This window comes from Podarcis cretensis (assembly GCF_951804945.1).
Source record: "Podarcis cretensis genome assembly, chromosome: 16".
NCBI lineage: Eukaryota > Metazoa > Chordata > Lepidosauria > Squamata > Lacertidae > Podarcis > Podarcis cretensis.
The window spans coordinates 40,850,067-40,875,453 of record NC_137186.1 but is presented as its reverse complement, the minus strand read 5'-3'; the positions used below and the strand labels follow the sequence as shown (position 1 = coordinate 40,875,453).

Sequence of the window (25,387 nt, the reverse complement as noted above, 5' to 3'; positions counted from 1 at the left end):
GTACAGTGGAACCTCGTGTTACGTACCACCCTCCTTACGAATGCTTCGGGTTACGAGCTCTGCTAACCCAGAAGTAGATGCCCCTTGTTGCGGGCTTTGCCCCAGGATGCAAGCGAAAGTCGAGCGGCGCGGCAGCAGCGGGAGGCACCATTAGTGAAAACGCACCTCATGTTAAGAACAGTTTCCGGTTACAAACTGACCTCCAGAACAAATTAAGTTCATAACTGGAGGTACCACTGTAATCTTGAGGTTTAATTTTATGCTGATTTTAGTCATGCAGGCCTGTATAGAGTATAGATCAAAGATACTTGTGTTAGTTTACTCACTATTGGCTATTTTATTGTAAAAAATGATTGTACTCCTTGAATAGTTGCTGTTGAACAATTTCTTTGGTTAAGGTTGCATATGGATGTTGAAATGCAATCCTAGCAGAAGCTTTTGTGATTGTCTTTAGAATTGCTAAGTTTCCATAGGTCCAAAGCTGACAATATTCTAGCCTATAGGCTTTTTGACACCACACATTAAACCATAGTTTGAAGAATAAATTGTTTCTGTGTGAATAAGCTAGTGTGCTGGTTCATGCTGCTGAAAAGTTCATGCTGTGTTCCTCTGCTCTGCCACAGGGAACCAAGTAGGAGTCTGGCTTGTTGTGATATCTGAAACCCGGCTCATGGTTTGATTTTCCCCAAACAAACCATGATCAGTATTCTAAAAATAAACCTTGGTTACTACTTGTGGCCTGTTTCTCTCCAAACAATGAACCTGGTTTTAGACGTCATGACAAGCCAGGCTTGTTTCCTGGCAGTGTAGCAGGAACTGGGGAGGAGTGGAGCAAGAACTTTGAATGCACCAGCACACTGCATGTTCACATTAAACCTTTTTAGAAGTATGGCGTAGTGCAGTGATGGCCAAACTTGGCTCTCCAGCTGTTTTGGGACTACGACTCCCATCATCCCTAGCTAACAGGACCAGTGGTCAGGGATGATGGGAATTGTAGTCCCCAAACAGCTGGAGGGCCAAGTTTGGCCATCACATGTATAGTGTAACATCTGTCATGTCTGCCAGTTGGTTGAAGTGTACAATATAGAAACAAGTATTGCACTCAGAGACCTAAAAAAGATGCTTCCTCACTTTTTTCCTTTAATTTCTGATGCAATTTGGAATCTTAATGTTGGAACAAAGTATTTAAAGGGCCCTAATGCGCTGTGGGTTAAAGCCTCAGCGCCTAGGGCTTGCCGATCAAAAGGTCGGCGGTTCGAATCCCTGCGGCGGGGTGCGCTCCCGCTGCTCGGTCCCAGCGCCTGCCAACCTAGCAGTTCGAAAGCACCTCCGGGTGCAAGTAGATAAATAGGGACCGCTTACCAGCGGGAAGGTAAACGGCGTTTCCGTGTGCGGCTCTGGCTCTGGCTCTGGCCAGAGCAGCGATGTCACGCTGGCCACGTGACCCGGAAGTGTCTCCGGACAGCGCTGGCCCCTGGCCTCTTAAGTGAGATGGGCGCACAACCCCAGAGTCTGTCAAGACTGGCCCGTACGGGCAGGGGTACCTTTACTTTTACTAATAGTGAAGTGCACTTGAATAAGCCTCTTCCCTCCAGAATAATGGAAGAACTGTGCTCCTGAGGAGTCGTGATGATTAATTTACAAAGAGGCCAGGCAGTGCTTAAAAGGACAACTGTGAAGTGTACATTAGGGGAAAACTTAGGCCTATAAATTTTGCAGTTCCCCTCTGAGGGAAATAAGACAGTGTCTTTTATCTGTTTTACTGCAAAACAAGCATTTTACTTAAATACAACCTTCCCCAAACTTGGTTCCACAGACGGTAGACTACAGCCCCCATCATTCCCAACCAGCATAGCCAGTGCTCAGGGATGATGCAGTTTGGTCCAACAACATCAGAGAAAACAAGGTTGTGGAAGGTTACTTTAATGTGCAGAGAATTATGTATTGTGTGTCAATCTGGATGATTGTATTTTGCTTCCATATTCATGTGTTCAGGTCTATAAGTCTATAAAAATAATAAGAATATGCAACTTCCCCTTTCTCTGCTGATGAGTGCTTGCTACATGTTCGTCTTGAACAGTCTTGTTGATGATTTAAAACTCGGAACACCTAAAGTTTGTATGCATGGTGCTTTGTTTGTAAAATAAGGACAGAATGTGAGAACCACTACCCTATAGATTAGGGAAAGTAGTACATGAAAGAGAAGGAAAATACTGTGATTCCAACAAATGAAATTATAAATATTGGACTCTATAGCAGGAACCTGGTTCATTTTTATGAACCAGTGTGGTTGGTGTTCGAGTAGAACTGGTTTGAATCCCTCCTTAGCTGTGAAGCTCACTATGTCATCTTGGGGCACACTATTATCCCACCTCAAAGGGTTCTTGTGAGGATAAAATGAGGTGAACCTGTGTATTCCACCTTAAGATCCTTGGGTGGAATAGTGGGATAAAAAAAATACAATATTCTTTGCCCTATGAAAGTATGATGCCATATTGCCCTGACCAGTGGCCTTTCTTGTGTTGTCTAATTTTGACGGGCAGTAGCTCTTGAAGCCTTGGAGGTGTTTCATAGCTGTGCCACCTAAGATCCTCTCTCTACAGGTTGTGTGACTTCTGGAGGTAAAGGATGTGCTCTATCACTGAATTATGCTCCATTGTCAGGGAGGGCCTTTCTCTAGCACCAGTTCCTACCATATTAGCCTTGATTCTATAATGCAGTTTGGGAGATGTGTCATTACATATTTTCCTGAACAAAAATGGCTTGCTGTGCTTCTAATAGTGACCATGAAATTGGCATGGGCAATTTAGTACACACAGTTGTTATCCTGGTGCTGGAGAATAACAGATGCAACATAAGGTTAAGTTATTGGAACATGAAGGATCATCTTACTCACTTGTATACTAAGACACAATCCTTCATACTAAGCATTCATACACAGTGTTCTAGCTTCGGCATTCTCTGACTTCTGAGAATTGGCTTATTTATCTGATGTTGCTTCTTACAGAGTAGGATACTTGTAGCCTAAATTACATAGCCGCCAAACCAATAGCCTCTTTTTTGGTAACTCCAGTAACTACAAATAAAATCCTGCTCTCTGGCAATCGAACTTAGTTTTGTTAATTTTGTTAAACTTTGAAACAGGATGAAGAGAGATTCTAGCAGATGTGATCTATGCTTATGTGTGATATGCCAAATAGTGGAGATTAGAAAATATACGCTATATGAGAGTTTAGAAAGGAAGGTGGCTTTATCATTCTTTTTAGAAATTTGGCAACCTTTAAACATTGAGTATTTTTATCAAGTATTTGATATGCTGTAAAGCAGGTACTGTATCTTCAACCTTTTCAGAGACAGCACCCACTTTTAACCCAAACATGCATTTGGGGACCCATTTCTTAATCTTTAACCATAATATTTGTGTAGTGGTAGTGCTCCTATTACGGCCCACCTTGGATCAAACTGTGACTGACTAGTGGATCCTGACTCACCATTTAAAGACCAGTGCTGTAAAGAATAATATGTAATGTATTAAGAAGCACTGCAGTAAACAATTATAAAAGAGGGGTGTTAAAGATTTTACTTGGTTAGTTTAGAAGAGGGGGTGCAGCTCATTTTATGTGGCCTTGAAAGCTGGCTTGAGTTATTCATTTATCTACACCAGACAGATTAAGGGAATGATCGAACATGTTATATAAAATGGTGAGAAAAGTCTTGGTATGTAAAAGTGCTGCCTGCATTCTGATAAAAAACACAATTTCCTTTTATAATGACCTCCCTTGACAACTTGTGGACATTTCCCCCTCAAATTTGTTTTCAGGAGGCATCTGGAAGTCATGTAATCATCTTATTAATTTATTCACTGCCTTTTTGACCATGTAATTGTTTGACAGACTTGTAACATAAATTAGCAGTTTACCTGACAAAAGTTTTTTAATGCTTGTAGAATACCTAATCCTATTTTGCATCTAGCAGAATGGGCACAGTGATCAACTAAATACATCTTTGGTCCCAAAACTGCTTAGAAAATTATCTTTGTGGTAGTATTTGGCTACTTCACTGTGTGTAGCATTGGATTAAACAAAATATGTAATGGGAAGTACTGTAGAATTTTAAAAAACTCGCTTAACTTAGGAATGTGTAGCTTTCCTTCCTCCAGGATGTCTTAATTGATGTTTTAATTAGTTTGAAGCAGCCTAGAACCCAGTCAGATGAGCAGCTAATAAATTATTATTATTATTATTATTATTAGAATCTGAATTATAGCAAATGGTACTTATGTACAGAAATAACTGATAGAATATCTAAGCGGTGGGTGCTCCTCTATTGACTAACTTTCTGTAACAACTGATAGGGAGAGTTTTTTGGCTGTGAATCATGGAAAGAGTAGAAATAACCTGAATTGATTGTGGACAGTGTCTCTAGGGCAAAATAATTTGTATGGGATAACTTGTTATCAAAACTATTGCAAAGGAATGCTTTATCTGTTTAATTTTAAATGAATTATGGTAAAATAATAAAAACAGTATGCCATTAAGAGTCCATACAGCACTCCAGAGAGCATGAGTAAAACAATAGCATTAATAAGGTACTGTGAATTCCAAAAAAGTACTAAATGTGTATAAAAACAACTAATTTTAGCAGGAGTTTGACAGAGAAGTGAATCCAGTTAAATGAGAATGGCATACCCTCCAGCATTTCTCCAGTGAAAATAGGGGTGTCCTATTCCATAATAAAAATGTTAATAAAAATTTGATTACAGTATTTATACCCTGCCCATCTGACTGGGTTGCCCCAGCCACTCTAGGCAGCTTCCAACATATATAAAAACATAGTGAAACATTAAGCATTAAAAATCTTTAGATGTCTTCTAAAGATTGTATTTATCTCGTTGGCTCGGGGTTTACATAACTCCGTACCTTCCAATGAAAATAGGGACGTCCTAAGGAAAAGCAGGACATTCTGGGATCAAATCAGAAACCAAGGTAGCTTCTGTAAATGTGGGACTATTGCTGGAAAAAAGGGACACTTGGGAGAGTCTGGAATTGAGTGGGATGCATGTTCTATGTGCTATTTTTTATCTAGCACTTTACAATGTTTGTAATGCTAATCTCATTCATGACCCAAAATCTGTTTTATTTCAGAATTAGTCATTAGATACAGCACTGGTCCATTAGTATTACCCATGTTTGTGTTTAGCTGATCTTTGGAGGCTCATGGAAGCAGTGAGACTTGCTGTTTTCAAGAACCTCCAAAGACCAACTCAGGATCAGACCCAAGCTGGGGCAAGTGTTCACCTATAGTTTTCACTGGTGAGTTCATTGTGACTAGAGTACAAATCCTGCACAGAAATATATTAAATACATAATGGCATAGTCTTTTTTATGTGTGATGACAATTCTTAAGAACTGGTCTGCCTACCCCCAGTTGTTTTATAGCAGACTGCTTCTACCAAGTCTGTCAAATGCCCACTAGAAGCTTTGACCTTTCACACAGCCAGTAGCCACACAGGAAGCCCAAGTGCTAACATGCCAAAACATTCACATTTGTCTTTCCTTTTTAAAGCTTGGGCCTATATCGTATTATACACTAGGCTGAGTCTTACATGGTTGAATACACACAAAATGCCCTGCACATAGAAAGCAGGTTGTCTAGGAGTAGGATTTTAGGATAGCATGTTGGTTTTCTGTGTGTGTGCAAGAGTGTTTTGGGGGTGGGTGGGTTCTGTCATGTGATCTCTTCCCTTCCAACCTGAAACAATCCAAGCTTGCCACCTCAACTGATTGCTGTTTGTGAGAACAAGTGGTCATTAAACGTGTGTTAAGAGTCTTGTGTGGTATGGAAATGTCACACACCGTTGTATGATGTCTGCTATGTAGTTCAGAACTTAAAAGGTGACAAACATGATGTTTAGAGACATTAAACATTTGATACCAACCTGCATGCACGTTTTCAGGACTTGCAAATAGAACTATTCATATTGGGCAAGGTTTGACTAGTTGACCCTTCTGGTCCCTTCCAACTATGACTCTAGGATCTCAGAGACTCTTGACTACCTGTAGCTTACTATTCCATGCCCATCCCTAGTTGGTGTACCTATTTGCTTCGGGTCTCATAATCTTTTGTAAGCAGCAGTGGTATTTTAAACATTTTTGGAAGGTTTATGAAACAGCACATATTACTACAACTCAAAGAATCACTTCTAAAAGCCTTAGCAATATAAAGCTGCAATCCTATATCTCTGTATCTGGAAATAAGGCCATTGCGCTTGGTAGAACTTCAGAGCAAGAATCCCAATATAAAGGGAATAATGATAATCTAATCAAGATCAGTTCATAGGACTGCTTTGTGGTAGAATTTTTAAAAAAATGTTACAAGAAATATCAAGACAGTTATTTGTATTTACTAACGATTTTATGGTTTCAGTGTGTATATTTTGATTGGTTTGCTTCCTTGTGGGGATCTTGTGATGATGTACAACAAATACAGTCTAAATAATTAAAATATGCTAAATTTTGTATTTTGCTATAATGCTGGCAAACGTTGAAGTTTGGCTTTAAAATGCAATACATGAGTGACTAGTTTATAATTTGTGAATGTAGAGAAGAGGAAAGGCAGATGGCAGCTACAGTGGATCTTTACATAGAATTCTCCAGTTTCAACTTTTTCATGTTAATTTTACTAACCTCTCACAAAGGAAACTGTTCATTATACGGTTGGCACAGCTCATTGTTAAAGATTGCATCCTCTTTGGAAGAGAAAAGTGAGATGTAAGATGTGGCTTTTGTAATTGGTGCTTTATATCTAGCAAGGCGTCTAAAATCAGCATGGCTGCTATTAATGAAATGAACCATTTGACAATTTGAGCATTTATTTTACACAGCAGGTTTCTAGACCTCACAATTCCTTAAGAAAAAGCTGCTGTGTACGGGAAACCTTAACAAATGCTTATAAGAGGTTAGGATGGGATATATCGGAACTGGTCTCACTCCCTTCTTGTGGCCTGGAAGTCAGTTATTTGTGTTCTCATCTTCTAGTTCCTCCTCTAATTGATGCCCATTGTCTGTGCTGGGTATTGTAGAGAAAGGTGGATCAAAAGATAATCAGTTTATCACGAGCCAGAAATTAAAGACAAGCATGAAACATGCAGATATATATACAGTGGATCCTCAGGTTACGTTACCTTCGGGTAACGTAACTTTCAGGTTGCAAACGCGGCAAACCCAGAAGTGTATACTTCCGGGTTTTGCCGCATGCGCAGAAGCGCTCTATTGTGCTGTGTGTGTGTGTGTGTAGAAGCAGCAACTCTAGATGCAGACTTTGGGGGGTACATACGGACCCCCAGAACAAATTAAGTTCGTATCCGGAGGGTCCACTGTACTGTAATACATTCCCTGTGCGTAAGTGGGAGGTAATGTGCCTAAAAATCTGGATGAATTGTATTTTCTTGATTTTCTTATTTTATCTTTGTGTAAACCACTTTGAGAGTATTTTTACAATGAAGTAGTGCATAAATTTTATGAAGTGAATTAATCATCTTAAATCAGTACGAAATATTTATTGTTTTTATTTTATGTCATATTGAGCATGATGGACTTTAAAAAATTGGCTGTCTTACTGGTGCTCTTATTCCATTGATAGATGTCATTGCAGAGGCATTTAATCTCTTATTTTAGTACTAGGATCCTGAATACTTCAGTCACATCATAGCTGTATAACTGGAGCTCCATCAAGTGGCTAATGATAAGTTGTAGCAACAGCCATTTAAAAGAGCCAAGATTAAATTTAGGAGTGAAATCTAGATTCTGCATTCCAACCCACCAGAAGGTGATTTTCTAATGAAATTTTCCTCTATTTAAGATTTATCATTCCCCTCAATCTAGAAACTGCCTTCCCTATAGCCTTTAGTGCAGTACAGCATTTCCTCCATTCTCTATTTCCCACAGCCTGTGTACCCACCTGGAAAATACCGTAGTTCTACTTAACAGGATTCCTCTTCTTTCAGCTTCCTATTGACTGGCTTCCAAGCACTAATGATTTCAGCATTATTAAGTTTGTTGATTTTTACTTCCTGTTGCACAATATGTTGAATATAGTAGTAGATATTTTCTGCATTAATCGTTGCAGAGTTTGATGCAGGCTACCAAGTAAGTGTAGATTAAATGAAATTTTGCCTGTGACTCTTAAGTACCCCATTCAGTGACCTGGTTCACATGTAACATTAAACCATGGTTTAGTGGTGCATGTGAACCCAGCACAGCACAAGCCATATTTTGTTGTTGGCTCCCTAACTTTAATTATGTTTCAACATTGTGGGTGACCTCAGACATTGTAATTCTTTCAGTTTGTATAAGGATTTCCACTGCTCTTGCGTATTCTTCCCGCTGAAAGCAGCTCTTCATGTTTGTGTTGGAGATGGTTTCTAAAAGTGGTCTGGGATGACTTCTGAGGCAGCACAGGAAACGCTTTGGGGAAAACTAGGGCTCAGGGGCTCAGAAACCTTTTGATAAAGGCATTTATCTACCTAAGATCAAGTTTCATTTTTTAAAGTCTATCATGGATTTTTATAATATCCAGTAGCTATGGGAGCACCCATGTAGATACAATCAAGGAACTACATGTATTCAAGAGAGTACTTGACTGCATTTAGCTGTAAATAATTAGGAGGGCACCTTCCTACGTTTCCTGATATTAAAGTAAATTATTCTTTATGCTGATGAATCTAAATAAGGGGATAGCTGCAAGCTGAGCTTGAGCTCTGTTGGGTCTGACATCTTTTTAAAAAATACACACATGCAGTATTGTATGAAATCTTGCTGAGACATTCCACACTTCTTCCATTTTTATGATTTAATCACTTTGGTTTTTCTAGTGCCCTGTCAGTGCACCTCTTAACTGTGTGGCGACCTTATCCAGAAAATGTCAACTACATTCTAGTTCCTGATCACCCTGCAATCAGACCGCTCAGTATTACATGACTTAACCTTCTCTATTGTTAACAGAGAGAAGGCTTGGCTTTAAGGAATGTGGGATTTAGTAGCAGATTATAATGACAGTTTAGAACTTGATAAATATTACCATGTTTCAATCTCAGAATAGCAAACTAACCAAGCATAAACATGGTAGCACAAAGCTTACTATGTATTAAACTACTAAAGTCTTATCTTTAAGAAACTGTTGCAGATTGTGTCTCCGGATTTTATTTTTTAAGACTAACCTCTAACATTGCCATGTAAGCTACCCGAGAGAAAAAAATACATTATTAAAAAAATTATACACACACACACACTGTATATATATATATATGTTTCCTCACTCTAATTTATTTAGGCATTGTTAACAAAGCTAAACTTTGTAATTTGTTTTGAAAATAAAAGCTACAATTCTAGCCTTCTAACGTGCAATGTACTTTCAAATTCAAGCCATTTGGGAAGGTGAAGGTGGGATTATTTTTGTAAAATGAAATTTGCTTTTTGCTTCTAATGTGTCGCTTAAGTGACTTTTCTTTTTAACTGGTGCAATAAATCCTAGGGTATATCTAATTACCAATGACTAACATATAGCTAAAATTAAGACAACTGTTATAGAAAATACAGTATATAATATTTGAATATGTAAAATGACCTGTTCTTCAATCTCTCTTGTAGGTGTTGGCCTGGTTTGAAGAAGGTGAAGAAACAGTCACAGCCTTTGTAGAGCCTTTTGTAATCTTACTCATATTGGTAGCCAATGCAATTGTGGGTGTGTGGCAGGTGAGTGAATATTTTGTAATGCTTGAATCTTGGAAAACTTCATAAACATTGTTCCAATAGGCTGCAACTTGTACAGACTAATTTTAAGTAAATTTGCTATATATATTTTTGATTAGCCTGAAAGTAGATGCAAGTTGTGAAATAGTGGAAATAGTTCAGCATTTCAGATTTAGTTATTTGAGAGAGATGCTCTACATTGTAGAAGTACTGCAGGATCCAAAGAGCCATGCAACTAATTAAGTGAACCCAAGGAAACTTAGGACTTGTATTGCTTAAGCAGCAGCCCTCTATATTGTGTAACAAGTTTCTTTTGAAATCAGGAAGTTACAGGATGGATCTGCTGTACTAGAAATTAAATTTTGAGAGTTTGTGAAGAATGCTGAACTTTAGGTCTTTTTTTTTAGTTTTAATTAAGGTTTTTTGTGTTACAAAGAAGAAAACAGTGGTACATCTATTGTCTCCATTTAGGTCATTTATGAGAATTTAGTATTTTGGGGGATGAGGTGATGCATGTGTTTTTCATAGTTGATGCATGACACTGAAATCTTACTTGCTTATTTAAATCTAAAATTTGAATTGCTTCTGCATGGTGTATTTATGGTAGTTCTAACTTGCATGCATGGACTGACATGCCATTAAGGTTAGGAAAACCCAATTTGCCCTGAACTACAGTGGTGCCCCGCAAGACGAACGCCTCGCAAGACGGAAAGCCCGCTAGACGAAAGGGTTTTCCGTTTTGGAGGCGCTTCGCAAAACGAATTTCCCTATGGGCTTGCTTCGCAAATGTTTTGCGAGTTCCTGCGGGTTTTTTCCCCTCCCCCCCTTTTCCTAAGCCACTAAGCCGCTTATCAGCTGATCCGCTGATAAGCCGCTTAACAGCTGATCGCTAAAAGCCGCTAATAGCGCTAATCCGCTAAGCTGTCAATGGGCTTGCTTCGCAAGACGAAAAAACTGCTATACGAAGAGCCTCACGGAACGGATTAATTTCGTCTTGCGAGGCACCACTGTACTTCCTCGGTATGCTTTTATTGTCTTTTATATAATTATATGACATGTGAATTGGTTGTTTTGTGTATTTGAGAATGTATGTGTTTATAGTAACAGGCAGTGGTAGAAACTGATATATAAAAGCTAATCGCCATATGGCACCTTAAACCTGCACTTAAGCTCTTTTTTGTGTATATTGTCAGCTCCAGTTAAAATATTATGTTAATTTTTCATATGGTCTAGTCCTCATCTGAAGACTGCAGAATGCTTCTCCTGCCTACCCTACAGATACTCTTATGTGGGTCCTTTCTTCAGTCTTCAGAGAGTAGCTGGAAATGGGAAGGCAGAGAAAGGTCCCCCTTTCCTTCCACTCTACATTCAAGATCAGGAGTAGGCAACCTAAGGCCCGGGGGCCGGATGCAGCCCAATCGCCTTTTCAATCCGGCCCGTGGACGGTCCGGGAATCTGCGTGTTTTTACATGAGTAGAATGTGTCCTTTTATTTAAAATGCATCTCTGGGTCATTTGTGGGGCATAGGAATTCATTCATTTTTTCCCTTCAAAATATAGTCTGGCCCCCCACAAGGTCTGAGGGACAGTGGACTGGCCCACAGCTGAAAAAGGTTGCTGACCCCTGCTCTAGATTCTCACTACACCCCCTTTCCTTCATATTACATATATCCTTCTGGGACCACCTTAACTGAAGAGAATGCAAACAACAGCAGACCACCAGGGTCAGGCGGTGGCAGCAGATTTGGGCCACATTCACAGCACACATTAGCAGATTTTCTTTTATACTTCTAACTAGAACCTTGAAAACCCTTTATTTTTTTTGACTGTTTCCTTTTGCTGGCTCATCGAACAGCTTGAGTCTTAAATGCACTTTAACATATTTATATTTGTCAAATAAGTAGTTGCCAGTATGAATACATAAATTGCCCCAATACATAAATTGGTCACCCATTTTGTAGGAAGTTATTTCTATATCAAGCTTATGTATAGTAGGGCCCACAGCCTTCATATCCTGACAGACATGGAGTTCCCTCACCCCCAATTTGTGTATTGGCAATTATTGCTATACAGGATTCAAGAGAAATCTGGGATCTGAGAAATGTTTGAAAAGGAAGGGCCCCAGTTGGCTGTTTCTGAAAGTATGGTGAAATGAGAATGACTGTCCCCTGAAACCATGGTAATAAGATATTGGTATAAAACCACTGCCAAGCCGGAGCTACCAGATTCTGACTAATAACTTTTTATAGGTAGTGTTTCTTTTAGTTGGTTTCAAGCAGCTCATCTGTTTACAATCCAATAATGTGTTCCTGAAGCCTATACCACAAAAATATACCCAGCCAATGTGTATTACAAATCCCCAAATGGTATATGATAGGTGATTATTGAAGTCTCTCTCTGCTTGGAATGTACAAGGTAGTTGACTATTCTAAATAGCAGATGCTATAAGCAGTTGAATGCATGAATTTAATCTGGAGCAGAAAGTGTGAGCAGGATGTCCCTATAGTACAGATCTTTTAATTGCTCTCACAGATGGGATTGTTAAAAATAGTCACTCAGATAAATTCCAAAAGAACATTTTCTATTTAAAGTGGTCTATCTGGGTGGCTTAATAACGACAAGTATGCTCATGTTACAATTCTGAATGGGCGCTGGGAAGGGAGACAAATGTAACTTTTGCCTCACGTAACATATTGTTAACAATATGAACATTTCCCCGGAAAGCTTATTCTTTAGTTGCTGGATTGGCAGAAAAGACACTTGATTTTCAGCAGTTAGTTGAAGCAGTTAAAGTGTTTTGCAATGGAACAATATGCAAAACAATTTTTGATATTTGCTAATGTTGAATCTGGAAAAGTTATGATTTGTGGGTTGGGGCAAGTAGCAAAACTGTTGGCTACTTGGAATTTTTTTTTCTGTTGGTGACCTATAATAATTTGGCAAGATTTTAACATTAAACTGTCTGGAAATAGACAATATTATTAACTGCAAAGTCCTTATTAAATAACTACAGGCATACACTACTCTTAACATACTCAGATTCAGTTTTTGTGGACATTTATGAGCAGCATTCAAAATTAGCCGGGAACCAGGTGCATTTTGTGACTGGGAATGGTCTGATTGCAAGCAATTTGAGAAGTCTTGGTGCTGCGTATGGTGACTGAGATTCAAGGTTAAAATTGCTGCTGCTAGTAATATCTTCCTGCCTGACTTCAAAGTAAGATCGCTGGCTGCTGCCTTCCATGCTGCTTTACCTCACCTCACCTCCCCACCCCAAAATGAGATCTCTGCTAGATCACTGGCTGCTGCCTTCCATATGCCTCTTTGCTTCCCCCTAATAATAATAATAATAATAATAATAATAATAATAATAATGCTAAAACAAAATAAAAAAATTTTCCTTCCAGTAGCACCTTAAAGACCAACTAAGTTAGTTCTTGGTATGAGCTTTCGTGTGCATGCACACTTCTTCAGATACAGTATCTGAAGAAGTGTGTATCTGAAGTGGTATCTGAAGAAGTGTGCATGCACACGAAAGCTCATACCAAGAACTAACTTAGTTGGTCTTTAAAGTGCTACTGGAAGGAAAAAAAATTTATTTTGTTTTGACTATGGCAGACCAACACGGCTACCTATCTGTAACTGGAATAATAATGCTGGTATTTGTAAATATTAATTATTCAACTGGCTTATGGTTTTGGCCATAATTAGAGGGGTTGAGCCCCATTCATGTTTGTGGTGTTCAATTAAGAATTGCCATTAAAAATGTGATACTAACAATGTGTCACTGGTGTGAATTGTGCATTAGTTCATGCATTTCAAACAAATTAACAAAAAGTGCTGCTACGTTTGGGGAGGGGCGGTGTGTGGCTAGCCATTCTGTTTTTGCACCCGCAACAGTTCCATGTGGGAAATAGCTTTTCTATCCCAGTTTCTAACACTGGTTATGAGGTTTTAATATGTTCTTTTAAAATGCCAAAAAAGTCACTATGTTCAGCTAATAGCAGTTACTTTGTTAGCAAGTCATGCATTACATTTTTCTTTTATAAGTACAAATAGGAGGCTTTGAGGACAATTGTTTTCTTCAAACTTGGATGCCAGAGTTGTTGTAGTAACTATGAATATATCCAGTTGTAGTTATGAACGCATCTAGCCAAACAGTGGCTAATTGTTTTGGGAGGGATAGAAGTTAATTTCCAAAGAAGTGATTCTGATCTGTCTTGTCTACTGCTTAATCACTAACTATAAGAATTACGCTTTTGGGTTTTAGGCTGCTTGCTCTAAAATGACACAGGATGCAGCCTGCCTGTTTTTTATATGAGAAAAGGATCTCTCTATGATTATGAAAAGAGGTTCTTATCAAACTATCCCCCAGTGAACCTCTTGTCTTAAAACATTAAAACTATCATTGTCTTTCCCAAATTGTAACAAAACACATTTGCAAGAATATGAAATGAAATGGAGGGCATTGGTTTGTAGATTGCATTTGAAAGTGATGTTTTGCAGGCTGCTCCCCTTGTTGCAACAGCATCTGGTAATGTCAGTAAATGAACAAAGATTGTTTGCCTAACAGTATAAACGAGAAAATTGGAGAGTGGCAATTTGGCCAACCACAATAGTAAAAGCAACAGCTTGTGTGCCCTCTAATCTCAGTGTTTATTTCTTGCAGGAAAGAAATGCTGAAAATGCCATTGAAGCTCTTAAAGAATATGAACCTGAAATGGGTAAAGTGTATAGACAAGACAGAAAAAGTGTACAAAGGATAAAAGCAAGAGACTTGGTTCCAGGTGATATCGTGGAAGTAGCTGGTAAGATGCTTTATATGCTACAACATTATGGGTCTTTTTAGTTCTTACAAATTGATTTGCTGTTAAGACAAAGAGTGATAAAAAAACATTAAAAAATAAATATACTCAAAAACAGTTTTAAACATTGTAAAAGGCTGTGAACTCAGGGTTGCCAGGAACAGCATCTTTCAGCCATCAAATGCTAGGGTAAACAGGAACATTTAAAAATATCTCCTGATAGTCAGTAAGGAGGGAGACAGATGCACCTCACTAGGGAATGCCTGCAATTTATGTAGGGGTTATATTCCAGGGATTGCGCCTAAAGCCAAAAATCATGTATAATCATAGCACATTGGGTTCATTGGTGGGTGGGATTGCCAAGGTCATTTTCTGGGACCCCCTTTCCTTTCTGCCCACCCTTTAAAAAAAAAATTGTGTGCATAAAGCTGAATGCACACAAGTTAAATTTGTGTAAGTTGTGGGCTTTACTGCCTTTCCTCATCGACCTCTTTACTGTGAGGGGAGAAAAACTGCTTACTTCTAGAGGTGCAAATTAGCTGTTACAACAGCTGAACTGACATGAAGTGACCTACAACAGAATAATGTCTTGTGTAACCAGTCACCTGCCTTGTCAGTCATCTGATGTCAATCACCTGACATAATTAAGACATCTGTCAAAGTTGACCTGGGGTATGGGGGAAAGTTGCCCAGCACTTCCCAGATGCCTGACAGAGAGGGTATTTGGGAAGTGGTGCGCAAGTGCCTTTTGCAGGCTTTGCCAATTGGCAGTGCCTTCAAAGCCCCTTTTTCTAAGCCACCATTACATACCCCACACCTGGTTTCATATATGATGGCAGATGGGCATGACTTGTCTGAAACTACCTTATGGACCAAATGGGAAGGATTGGCCGGCCAAAGTCATGTTTACTTGCGTCTTGACTTCCTGCATCAAGCTTCCCTCCCTGTGGCATTATGGTGTTGTCTCTACTGGGGATGGCTTTCTTCCACCTTCCATGGTGTTCCTCCACTTCTTACTTTTGCACTGCATTGTTTAGGTATGTGTTCGTGTTAAGATTTGCATAGATGTTTAACTTCTTTATTGTCAAATTCAGAGAGCAGCTATATTGGATTGATGTGGCAAAAACAAAGAACCCTGCTAGATGAGCATTTTGTAGGTAGAGCACTCCTTGCCATATGGTTTAATGAGCAATTTAGGTGTAGAAATGTGTGCACTTAATAGAAACGTGGTACAAGCTTCCTGACTTGAATCCAATTTTGGATAGCCTATTCCCTCTCCTCCACAAAGTTCAAGTATTTGTTACTCAGTTCCAGCTTCAATTCCTCTGACATGAGTTTAAGAGAAATGGATGGCTTAATTTTGTTTGAATGTATATCTAATACATAGATCTTGGGCAGTTCATTTTTCACAAGTTCAAGTTTAACATGTCCAAAAACGAACTACTTATAGTTCACATATCTCCCTTTACAAAATGAACTAGTTCAGTTTGGTTATACTGTATACAAGTTCATCCAAATGATCCATGGCAATTTTTTTCAGCATACATAATGAGTTGTACTAATATTTATGCCCTCAGGCTTAAAATCTAATGTTTTCATGTATGTGTTGGGTTTATATACCACCTTTTCTGTAAGGAGCTCAAGGTGGCATGCATGGTTCATCCCCTTCTTGATTTTATTCTCACATTGACTCTGTGTGGTATGAGAAAAAGTAACTTTCCCAAGGTCACCCAGTGAGCTTCTTGACTGAGTGGGGATTTGAACCCAGGTCTCCCTGGTCCAGTGCTAACCACTACACCACACTGGTGTAAGCAACACTGGAGCAGCTGCTCTTTCACTGCTGATACATGAAGCCAAGTCTCCCTGTCTGGAGTGGCCCTTGGTCAATGGATTGGGCCAGGCTGTGTGTCCCTTTAGCACTTGCAGTCCCAGAGTAACTGGCAATTGGAGTAGAGTGAACTTTCTGGCAGAGAGGAGGAAAGACTGTTATTTCACAGGCTGATGGATGTTGCCAGCTTGGTTTTCCCCTTATTGTGATATTCTTCTTGGGAAGCATGGGGTGTAACCACCCAGTGACCCATGGTCTCCTGATTTATTTTTGTGGTAGATCATTTTGTTGGGTTTGCTCCTGAAATAGAAACCTGAGTTCCAAAATTCATTGAACTATGCTGAATCTTCATAGTTGGCACTTTCGAGAATAAATTTATTTCTGTGCTTCCCTCCTGGCTTTTACATTGGGTATAAATACCTTCCTGCTAACATTTCACTCTTGAGGGTCCATTTGTGTGTGTACTGAAGGACATTGAATATGTGTATCTAGCATATAACTTGTACTACATATCATACTGATATTGCAGTGATAGATGACAAAAGTTATATAATAGGTGTACTTGATTTTTTTAGTTCAAATTACTGTCCTTAATAAAAAATATTAATACTATGTGGATTGAATTATTTCATGGTCAAGCTGATGTGCAGATAACTAGTAATTCTCAGATTTGCAATAATGCCATTCTTACCCTTGGAAAGACTAAACTTAATTTTTGGAATGACTTTTCAATTAACTTGAATAGGCTGTTCTGTGAAATGTAATCCAGTCACTGTAAGTGACTATAGCCAAGCTAAAATTTCAGGGTGGGTGGCAAGAGTACATACACTATGTTCCACAGCTAGTGTCAAAACCTGGAGGTGAGAGAAACTGTGTGCATGCCTCTGTCATAAGTGTAAGCATATTGGATGGCCTTTGACATGGTGCCTGCAGAAATAGGACCATGTAGGGAAGCGACAAAGCACTTGATGCGGGGATGCATATCTGGGTATGGAATTTTAGGCAGTGTGCCAGTGACATTGCATTGCAGGCACCAGTGACTGTCATGAATAACCAGGTGGCAGTTACCTCTCAGATATCAATGCTGTCTAATGTTCATGGATGTTTTAGGATAGGTGGGGGTTTTTTTAAGCAAAGAAGGCATTGGGGCACAGTCACTGGCCCTTAAATAAGTGTCCTTTTTGTCAACACAACTTGTTTTGGGGGCGAGTTGCTTTTCCAACAGCCATATCTTGCCTGGAAAAACATTAAGCAAACACGAGCTTTCAAAGTATGTAAAGTACTTGTTAGATGATGAATTAATAAGTACAATGTTGTAGGAAGTTGTGGTTACACTGGAGCTTGTAATTATTAAATATAGGTTGTTTCCCTTCAAAGGATATTGCTTACAGCTTAACAATGGAATATGCATAATAATAACAACCACAAACAGAACAGGTAGAATGTGCCAATTAGCCACCTTTGTGCTTTTGCTGCCACTTGTAAATGTGGGATTAATAAGGTTGCCTTCACTAGGAGCCTGGTCACTTCACAGGGATAAATGCTGCTGCCTTTTGAGGGGATTTTATATACATTGCCACCTTGCATTACCTGAAACTACCTGGTTGTAGCAAGTTGATGCTATTGCTTACTGGTAAAATAACTATACCTGCCATTTGTGGGTAGTTTTTGCGGTTGTAAGTTGCTGATGAAGATTTGAGCAAAGATGCTCTTAATGGATCAAGACTACTGAAGAAAGAGAGGTAGTAGAGGAACCAGCACAGGAACCAAAATACAACAGACATTGCAGTCAAACAATAGACACATATTTTGAAACTTCTCAGCATCTTTTACAAGTGATTTTGCTGGGGGAGTGACTGTTGAGGACATATCTAATTAGAACTTGTGATAATCACCTTTTTCTAAGAAAAGATTCTGTTCAGATGGGAGACTTTGTTGTAATACTGCTTTATCACAGTGTATGAAGATCAGCTATCAATAAGAAGCTTATTTTGAAAAGTAGAAAATAATGTTCTTGCAGTATAAACCTTTAGGAACTTTCACTAACCTCCACAGGGTTCTAGGTGCTGTTAAACAATCACAATGTAGTTTGGTAACCTACATATGACAACCAAAGAATACCCAGTTTTTCCTCAAATGACTTTGTATCTTACTCATCTGATTCAGATTTTTACTGGGGAGAATCAACTTCTAGGAATTTTTTTTTTATTAATCTGCAGTTGTTTGTTTTAAGCTTTATTAATCAATTGTACTAAAGTAAAGGTACTTACTTACTGCTTCTTCTGAAAGTACTGTGTGCTTACAGAACTGATGCCTGCTTTTTGCGGGTGGGGGAGAGGCACATTCATGCAGTTTTCGATTATTAGTATTCCCTTATTCCTTACACTTTGGCCATGCTCTATAGTTCCATAGTATGTGTGTTTCTGAAAAGGAACTGGTATCAGTTTTGTGGTGGATAACATAGAAACTTGCGTATAGTTCAAGCACACAGTTCACATACTGTAACTGTTTTAAATTAAGTGTTCAGGTCCTGTATAATACACATCAGTTTTGTGTGATAGTCTTCTAAATTTTTATAGGTAGAAGAGTACAGGCAGTATGTACTCACAGACTATAGAAACCTTGCATATTGAGGAGCACTGCTGAAGTACCACTATTTCCTCCTTTCATTACCTGAATAATCCAGTAGTTTGAATGTTGCTGCTTAGCTTGGCATGCTTGCTAGAATCCTCTAACATGGCAAAAAGTGAATGTTGATGGTCTTCCTTTCCAGACACTTGAGCAGAGAGACTGCATTTCTGCCACTAGTTATGTTGACTGCACTGCTACTGCTGTTTTGTGAATTGCTTTTCTTGTATTTGCTAAAGCCTACGCATTTAGCTATTGCTATAATTAAGGTCTCCTAATTATTTTCAACTAATCAGTTTACTACACTATATTCAGACAGTCATAATTATCTCTATTGGAAAAATCCAGAGTAGCAGCATTTATAAAGAAGGGTAGGGAGTTTACTAATGTTCAGAGTACTACTGCAAGAATTGATCAGTGAGTGATTTTTTCATTAGCTTGCTGAAGCCTCTGGCTTTTTTTAACCCATTCATTTCCCAACAGACTTTCTATGAGCACCTCTGATGTCATAGTCCTTAAGTAAGCCTGAGCAGGAATTTGCTGGTGTCTGGCCAGGGTCAAATTGCTAATTGTGTGTTCTCTAAGCAAATGATAGGGAAGTTGAAGAGCAAATAACAACAATGTGCTTGGCTATTAAAATCTGTCTTCTTTGATTTTTCCAGAGTTGTTTCATTGGGCAAACTTTCAGCCAGTTTTGTTGGTGGTTGTGCTCATGGAAAAGATTGGGGGGTCCATAGAATCCATAAACCTTTTAATCATGAGTTTAGTTGACTTCGAAAGAGAAACAAATTAGATAACGAAGAGTAGAATTTATAAGCTAGGTATTAAAAGAAGAAGAGAATGTTACTAATTTGGAATTATGGGTTGGCAGAGGATATTAAATAAGAATCTATGCAATTACACACTTGATCTTAGCCAAAAGGCCGAGAAGCGATAATCTATGCAATTCTTTCCACAGAGAATCTCAAAAGTGATTTTGCAATACAGTAGAAACATATGTAGAATTTTAAATCCCATGCAAATACTGATTGAGATAAAAGTCTCCACTTTGGAAAGCTTTTTGAAAGGGGAAGTCTTCAACATATGACAAAAAGACTACAGTGGAGCTTTCCAAACTGTGTTGCGACATGTTAGTGTGTCAGCTGCAGTCTGTAGGTGTGTTGCGCAAATGCTCACCGTGCTCCTTCCTGTGCTGGAAAGGGGTTAGTTTAACCTCCGGTTTGCTATTAAAACTGAATTGCTGTGTCATGAAATGATGCATGTCTATAAAGTCCAGTATCTATATAGAAGTGATTGAAAGAACAAATTTGAGAACACTCAGCAGTTCATCTGAAATTCTCCTTCTGGAGAAACCTCTCACTAAAGTTAAGCCAATTTGTGTTATGAAAGAGCCATTTTCCCTAGTAAAAACTGGATATTGTTTCGTGCCATCTCTCCTATCATCCCCTTTCCATCACCACTGTTACTTTTTATTTGGACAGACACTGTTCAACTGTTTATGGTGTGTGTAGTCCAAAAGTAATATATGTATTTAGCAAGTTTCTCTCTCTGGATTCCCTTTATTCAAGTTTTTACTGGTACCATTATCTTTCTTGCTCTGAACCAGTGATGTGGTATGGACAATTTTCCAAAACAGAACCTTTCCCATTTCATAAGTTCAATAGTAACAATGAACTGATGCCTATTATGAATATATTTGTTAGGCTAGCTTGGCAGTTTCAAGGTTGTTAGCATCTCTTACTACTTTTGTTATCTTGTAATGGTCAGGGGTCCCTTTACCATTAATTAATTATGTATTTATTTCATGTTGTAGGCAGTCTTGAGCATGGCTTGAATTATGGAAAGGCAGCATACAAGTAACATGTATCTATGTACCAAATACAAGTAAAATAATTGTGGCAAATAAGAGCATTCTGTAGGGCACCATAACATTTTCCAATGCAAACTGATGTAATATTTTCTAATTTGCATAGCATTTTTCGGGAAAACCACATCACTGTGTGGGAAGTGGGTACATTTGAGCAAGAATGACATGCTCAAGGCTCCATCCAGTAAACTGCATGGGAGGGGGGCAGTGTGTGACTGGATGAGTAATTCATATAATGGGAATATAAACCTACATTAGCATATATGGCTGAGGCAAAAATCTATAAATTAAATAGATGCTTAGTTCATATTTTGCTGTGTTCAAAGGTTTGCTTTCACTTTATGCAATCAGGAGAATAGAATGCTGTCACATGCCAGTAGTGTATCTTAAGTTAGGGGGTAAGACAAAGTTTAGAAATATTTATTAACCCATTTTTTTCTTCCTTATGATTGTACAGATTGTTTAGATTGTACAGAACTCTGGGAAGGTGCTAGACTTTGAAGTGTGGGAAATAAGATTGCAAAATAGGCCCCTCCCCCGGTTACTGGAATGTCAAACTTTTGTCCTGTACTTTGGCATTAGAACGGTCACTGTGTCTCTCTATGTGCTACCCGAACTTAATTGTTCACTTTGGATAGTTAAGCAAACTTCAGAACAATGAAACTTCAGCTTGGTTGCTATCCTTGCTGCTTAAAACAATTGGCCGCAATTACTGGGAAGAAGTATACATTTTGTACAGGGAATTTACTGGAGCCACAATAATTTTGTTCTTATTTGGGCTCATCAACGTTTGACTGTCATAACTTTTACGGAAGAATTGTTAATAAGATTTCAGAACATGCTGTTGAGGAACAAATAAATAAATAGTGGTGCTTTTTCTAAAGACTCTGCTGAAAGGCAATGAGCTGTGGTGTTCACTTGGCTGTGTTGAAAGCAAAGTTTGTTAGAATAATATTTCAGTGCTTTCTTCCAGTAGTCCTTACAACCATTTTTAGCAGTTGTGTGTAGGCTGATCTATATACATTTCAGCAAAGAGATGCATTATTTTAATATGCCTTTGCCAAGTGGGGCAGTACATTTGAGATGCTCAGCTGTTGAAAGCCCAGCAACCGTGTGTGCCCTTACAGATTGATGAACTTTCTCCTGCATTGTGCTGAGTCTTAGCCTGCTGTTTGGTGGAATTGTGATAGATGAAAAAGCAGCTGCTCTCATGTTTCTACATATAAACCTCGTCACAACACCAGGGGACTGCATTCAAATAGTTTGCCCATTTTTGGCCTTGGTCATTGTTTTGTACTATTTTCTCTTCACTGCTGAAGGGCACAGTGAATTTGGTTTTCATGTTGTAATGACAGAGCAGAAAAGAAAAAGTCTAGCGGGCTTATTGGCCTCTTTATTCTAAATAGAGAGTAGTGTTAGTTACCTACCTAAGACTCTGCCCAAGAGAACACTATAATTTTAACCTTGTGAGAAATGTTGCAGAAATTGTTTTTCTAAAAGAGTATAAAGCTACAAATAATATGTGCTTAATCCTCTGGTATGGTGTTTGTACATCAATGACCTAGCACATAGAAGTGGCAGACCTAACTTCCTCACAGCGTCATTCTCTCCCTCATGCATGATTGCTGCCAGTTGCATAAGCAGTTCCTGTAGGAATTAGCATTTAGTCTGTGCATCCCTACAGTAAAACTAGAGGGACTATTGTGTAACAAGTCCACATATTCTGGCAGGATTAGTAATTACTGGCTGATGATGCAAGTATTTTCAGTACCCTGTTTTAGGGTTTTTGTCATGTGTTGGCAAAATAGCGTTTTATTAGTTCTTCCTTCGTGTATGTGTGTGTGTGTGCTACTTTAGAAATGCTTATTAGATGAAATGTAGGCTAGTGCAAAAGATGTTGGATATGGCAATTTCCTGTCCAACATCAAAGAGCTAAGCTGGTCAAACTCAAAGACTGAGGTCCTAGGGGGAACATCAGACACCCATATCATAGTGCACACTCTTTAAAATATTACCAGGTTCAAAAGTGGTTTGCACTGATATTTGAGAAATCCCAAGTCCTATTGACTGTTCAAAACCAGTCAAATAGTATGGATTCTCCCAATTGTCAACATCTTAATGGGCAGATGGAGAATTCTCTGAGAATGTACAATAATGATGTTAACCAAAATAGATACTTCATTAAAGGTAACAGGGTTTAAACTACATGAGGAGAAATTGCACATAGCAAAATGTTCCTATAAACACTTGGGCAATGAGATACATTTCCAAAATAGGTTATGGAATTTCTAATTGTGGGAAGCTCTGAAAAATGGATTAGCTTCCCTCATTTCAAAAGTGAAGTGAGATATTTTGAATAAATATATGGTTGATGTATGCTTGTTCTAGTACTACTTGAAAAATATTTGCATTCTTTAACGTCTGATCAAACTCAAATACTCTCCTCTTAATCCACAGTTGGTGACAAGGTTCCTGCTGACATAAGAATTACTTCTATAAAATCGACAACTCTGAGGGTAGACCAGTCAATTCTCACAGGTAAGTGTTTCTTGGCAGTAATGATCAGAAAATCTATTTGTTTTAAAAACAAACGGGAAACTCTCCTGATTACAGCAGCAACCTCAGTTTTTAACAGAACTCTTAGGCATCATTGTGATGAATGAGAGCCATCACTTGGTGCATGCCATACTTACTCAGTGGAAGCCATTAGTATATCTTGGCATTTGTTCCCTTGCAACTCTGCAATTCTATGATTCTGTTATTCTTTCTTTAAACTAAAGTACCCAAAATAGGAGGTTTGCTTAGAAGCTGGAGTGAACACAATCTTACCTGCTTCAATAATCTTAGCATGATCTATTTATATTTTAGAAAGGTACCGTATATTTCTGCTGCGTGGTTGAGTGAAGAACTTCACTCGTGTTTCAGGTTCCTTCAATCCTGTCTTGTCTGGACCAGGAATTGTGATTTATAACCAACTTCCTTAGAATCCTGGACAGACTGAGTAGAAGATAGAATTCTCGTCCTGCACTGTTCTCCCCTCTGAACCACCAATACTTTTTTGTTTTCTTTTTTCTTTCCTTCATAATTTTTTATTAGTAACTTGCTTGAATAGCCAAATCAGTATATGTATACATGAGAGATGTATATTGTTTCATATGTAAGACATGGAACATACCATTCAGTGACTTGGCATTGGAGGGGAGGGAACAATGGAAATAAAGATTTAATATTGTACCACCTAATTGGTTTTGAAGCTGACTTGTTAAAGTAACCAGAGCTTGTTTTAAACCACAGTCCTTGGTCCAGATAGCATGACAAGCTAGATCCTGGAGGGAAATGAAAACTAAATTTCAGCTCATTCCTTCTTCCTATGCTGGTGGGGAGGGAGAGAGTGTACAAGCCCAAGGCTCCTCTTACATTTGTTCCAGATCATGCACAATGTGCTAAAGTTAATAATGGCTTAGTGTTACTTGTGAATGTTTCCAAAATCCAAATGGAATACATACTTTTAATGCGGAATATCAGAATTGAACCTGTGGCATCTCCAGGGAGGGTTGTGGAAAATTCTTGTTTGAAATACTGAAGAGGCACTGCTAATCAGTAATCAGTGTAGATGTAACTGAGGTCAGTGGACCAGGGGTTTGACTTGGTATACAGCAGCTTCCTGTGTTCCATTATACATACTCAATTGGGTTTGTCTTTTCCTAGTTAAAAGTCAGCTGTCCATCTCTCTTCAGAAAGTCACATTTCATCGGAAATGTTAGAGAGGGAGCTCTTTGTACTGTGTCCTAGTTATGATTTTTATTTGCCATTTTAAAGGCTAGAGTAATGTGCTTGCTTTGTAGAATCTAGGTTAGATTAGATTCTCAACGGTTCTTGTCCAGATCACAAAAGGTACATGAACAAAAGGCCAAGAGAGATGTCTACCTGTTGCTTCTTTCTCCTGGTCAATAGGTCTAACAAGCTTGAAGGGTATCATAATGTATTTGGTTGTATATTTGCAGTATAACCAAACAAACTGGGTGTCAGGATTGGAATATTTTTCCAGTAATCTGATAGCTCAGTCTTTGAGCACTGTTCTGGAGATCAAGTAAATGTTGGTTCAATGAAAAAAATAGGTATAAAAGGAAAATTCCTAGGTGCCAAGATCCAAGTTTTTTAAATCTCCTGCAGAGATTTAAAATAATATGCAGCAAAGTATAGCATGGAAATATAGGCTGTTAGGCCTTTAAAATATGTGCTCTTTAAAGTAAGTTCCAAAGTTCACCTCTTCCTCTAGCATAGAAAAAGACAACGGGTTTGGTAAGTTAAAAATGCTTTTCAGACAACAACCGTTTTGCACAAGGGTTACATTTCTGATCCCAGTGCATGTCGGCCTACTCTGCCCTTTTACAGCTCCTGCCCTCTTTTCCAGCTACCTCCAGGTCACTGTGGTGTGTGTGTGTGTGTGTGTGTGTGTGTGTGTACAGTTGTGCATCAACTGGATGTGTGTAAATTGGTCATTGCCTGTA

At 38.6% G+C, this 25,387-nt stretch overlaps 1 protein-coding gene across 1 annotated transcript in view; it reads left to right on the top strand.

Annotated features, from left to right (window-relative positions):
* The window catches only part of ATP2A2 (ATPase sarcoplasmic/endoplasmic reticulum Ca2+ transporting 2), a 46,576-nt gene that overhangs the window by 4,044 nt on the left and 17,145 nt on the right, over window positions 1-25,387 (top strand). The window contains exons 4-6 of the mRNA XM_079957843.1: window positions 9,648-9,752; window positions 14,418-14,556; window positions 23,334-23,414. Of these exons, the coding sequence (XP_079813969.1) occupies window positions 9,648-9,752; window positions 14,418-14,556; window positions 23,334-23,414 (325 nt within the window). The remainder of the gene's footprint in view (window positions 1-9,647; window positions 9,753-14,417; window positions 14,557-23,333; window positions 23,415-25,387) is intronic.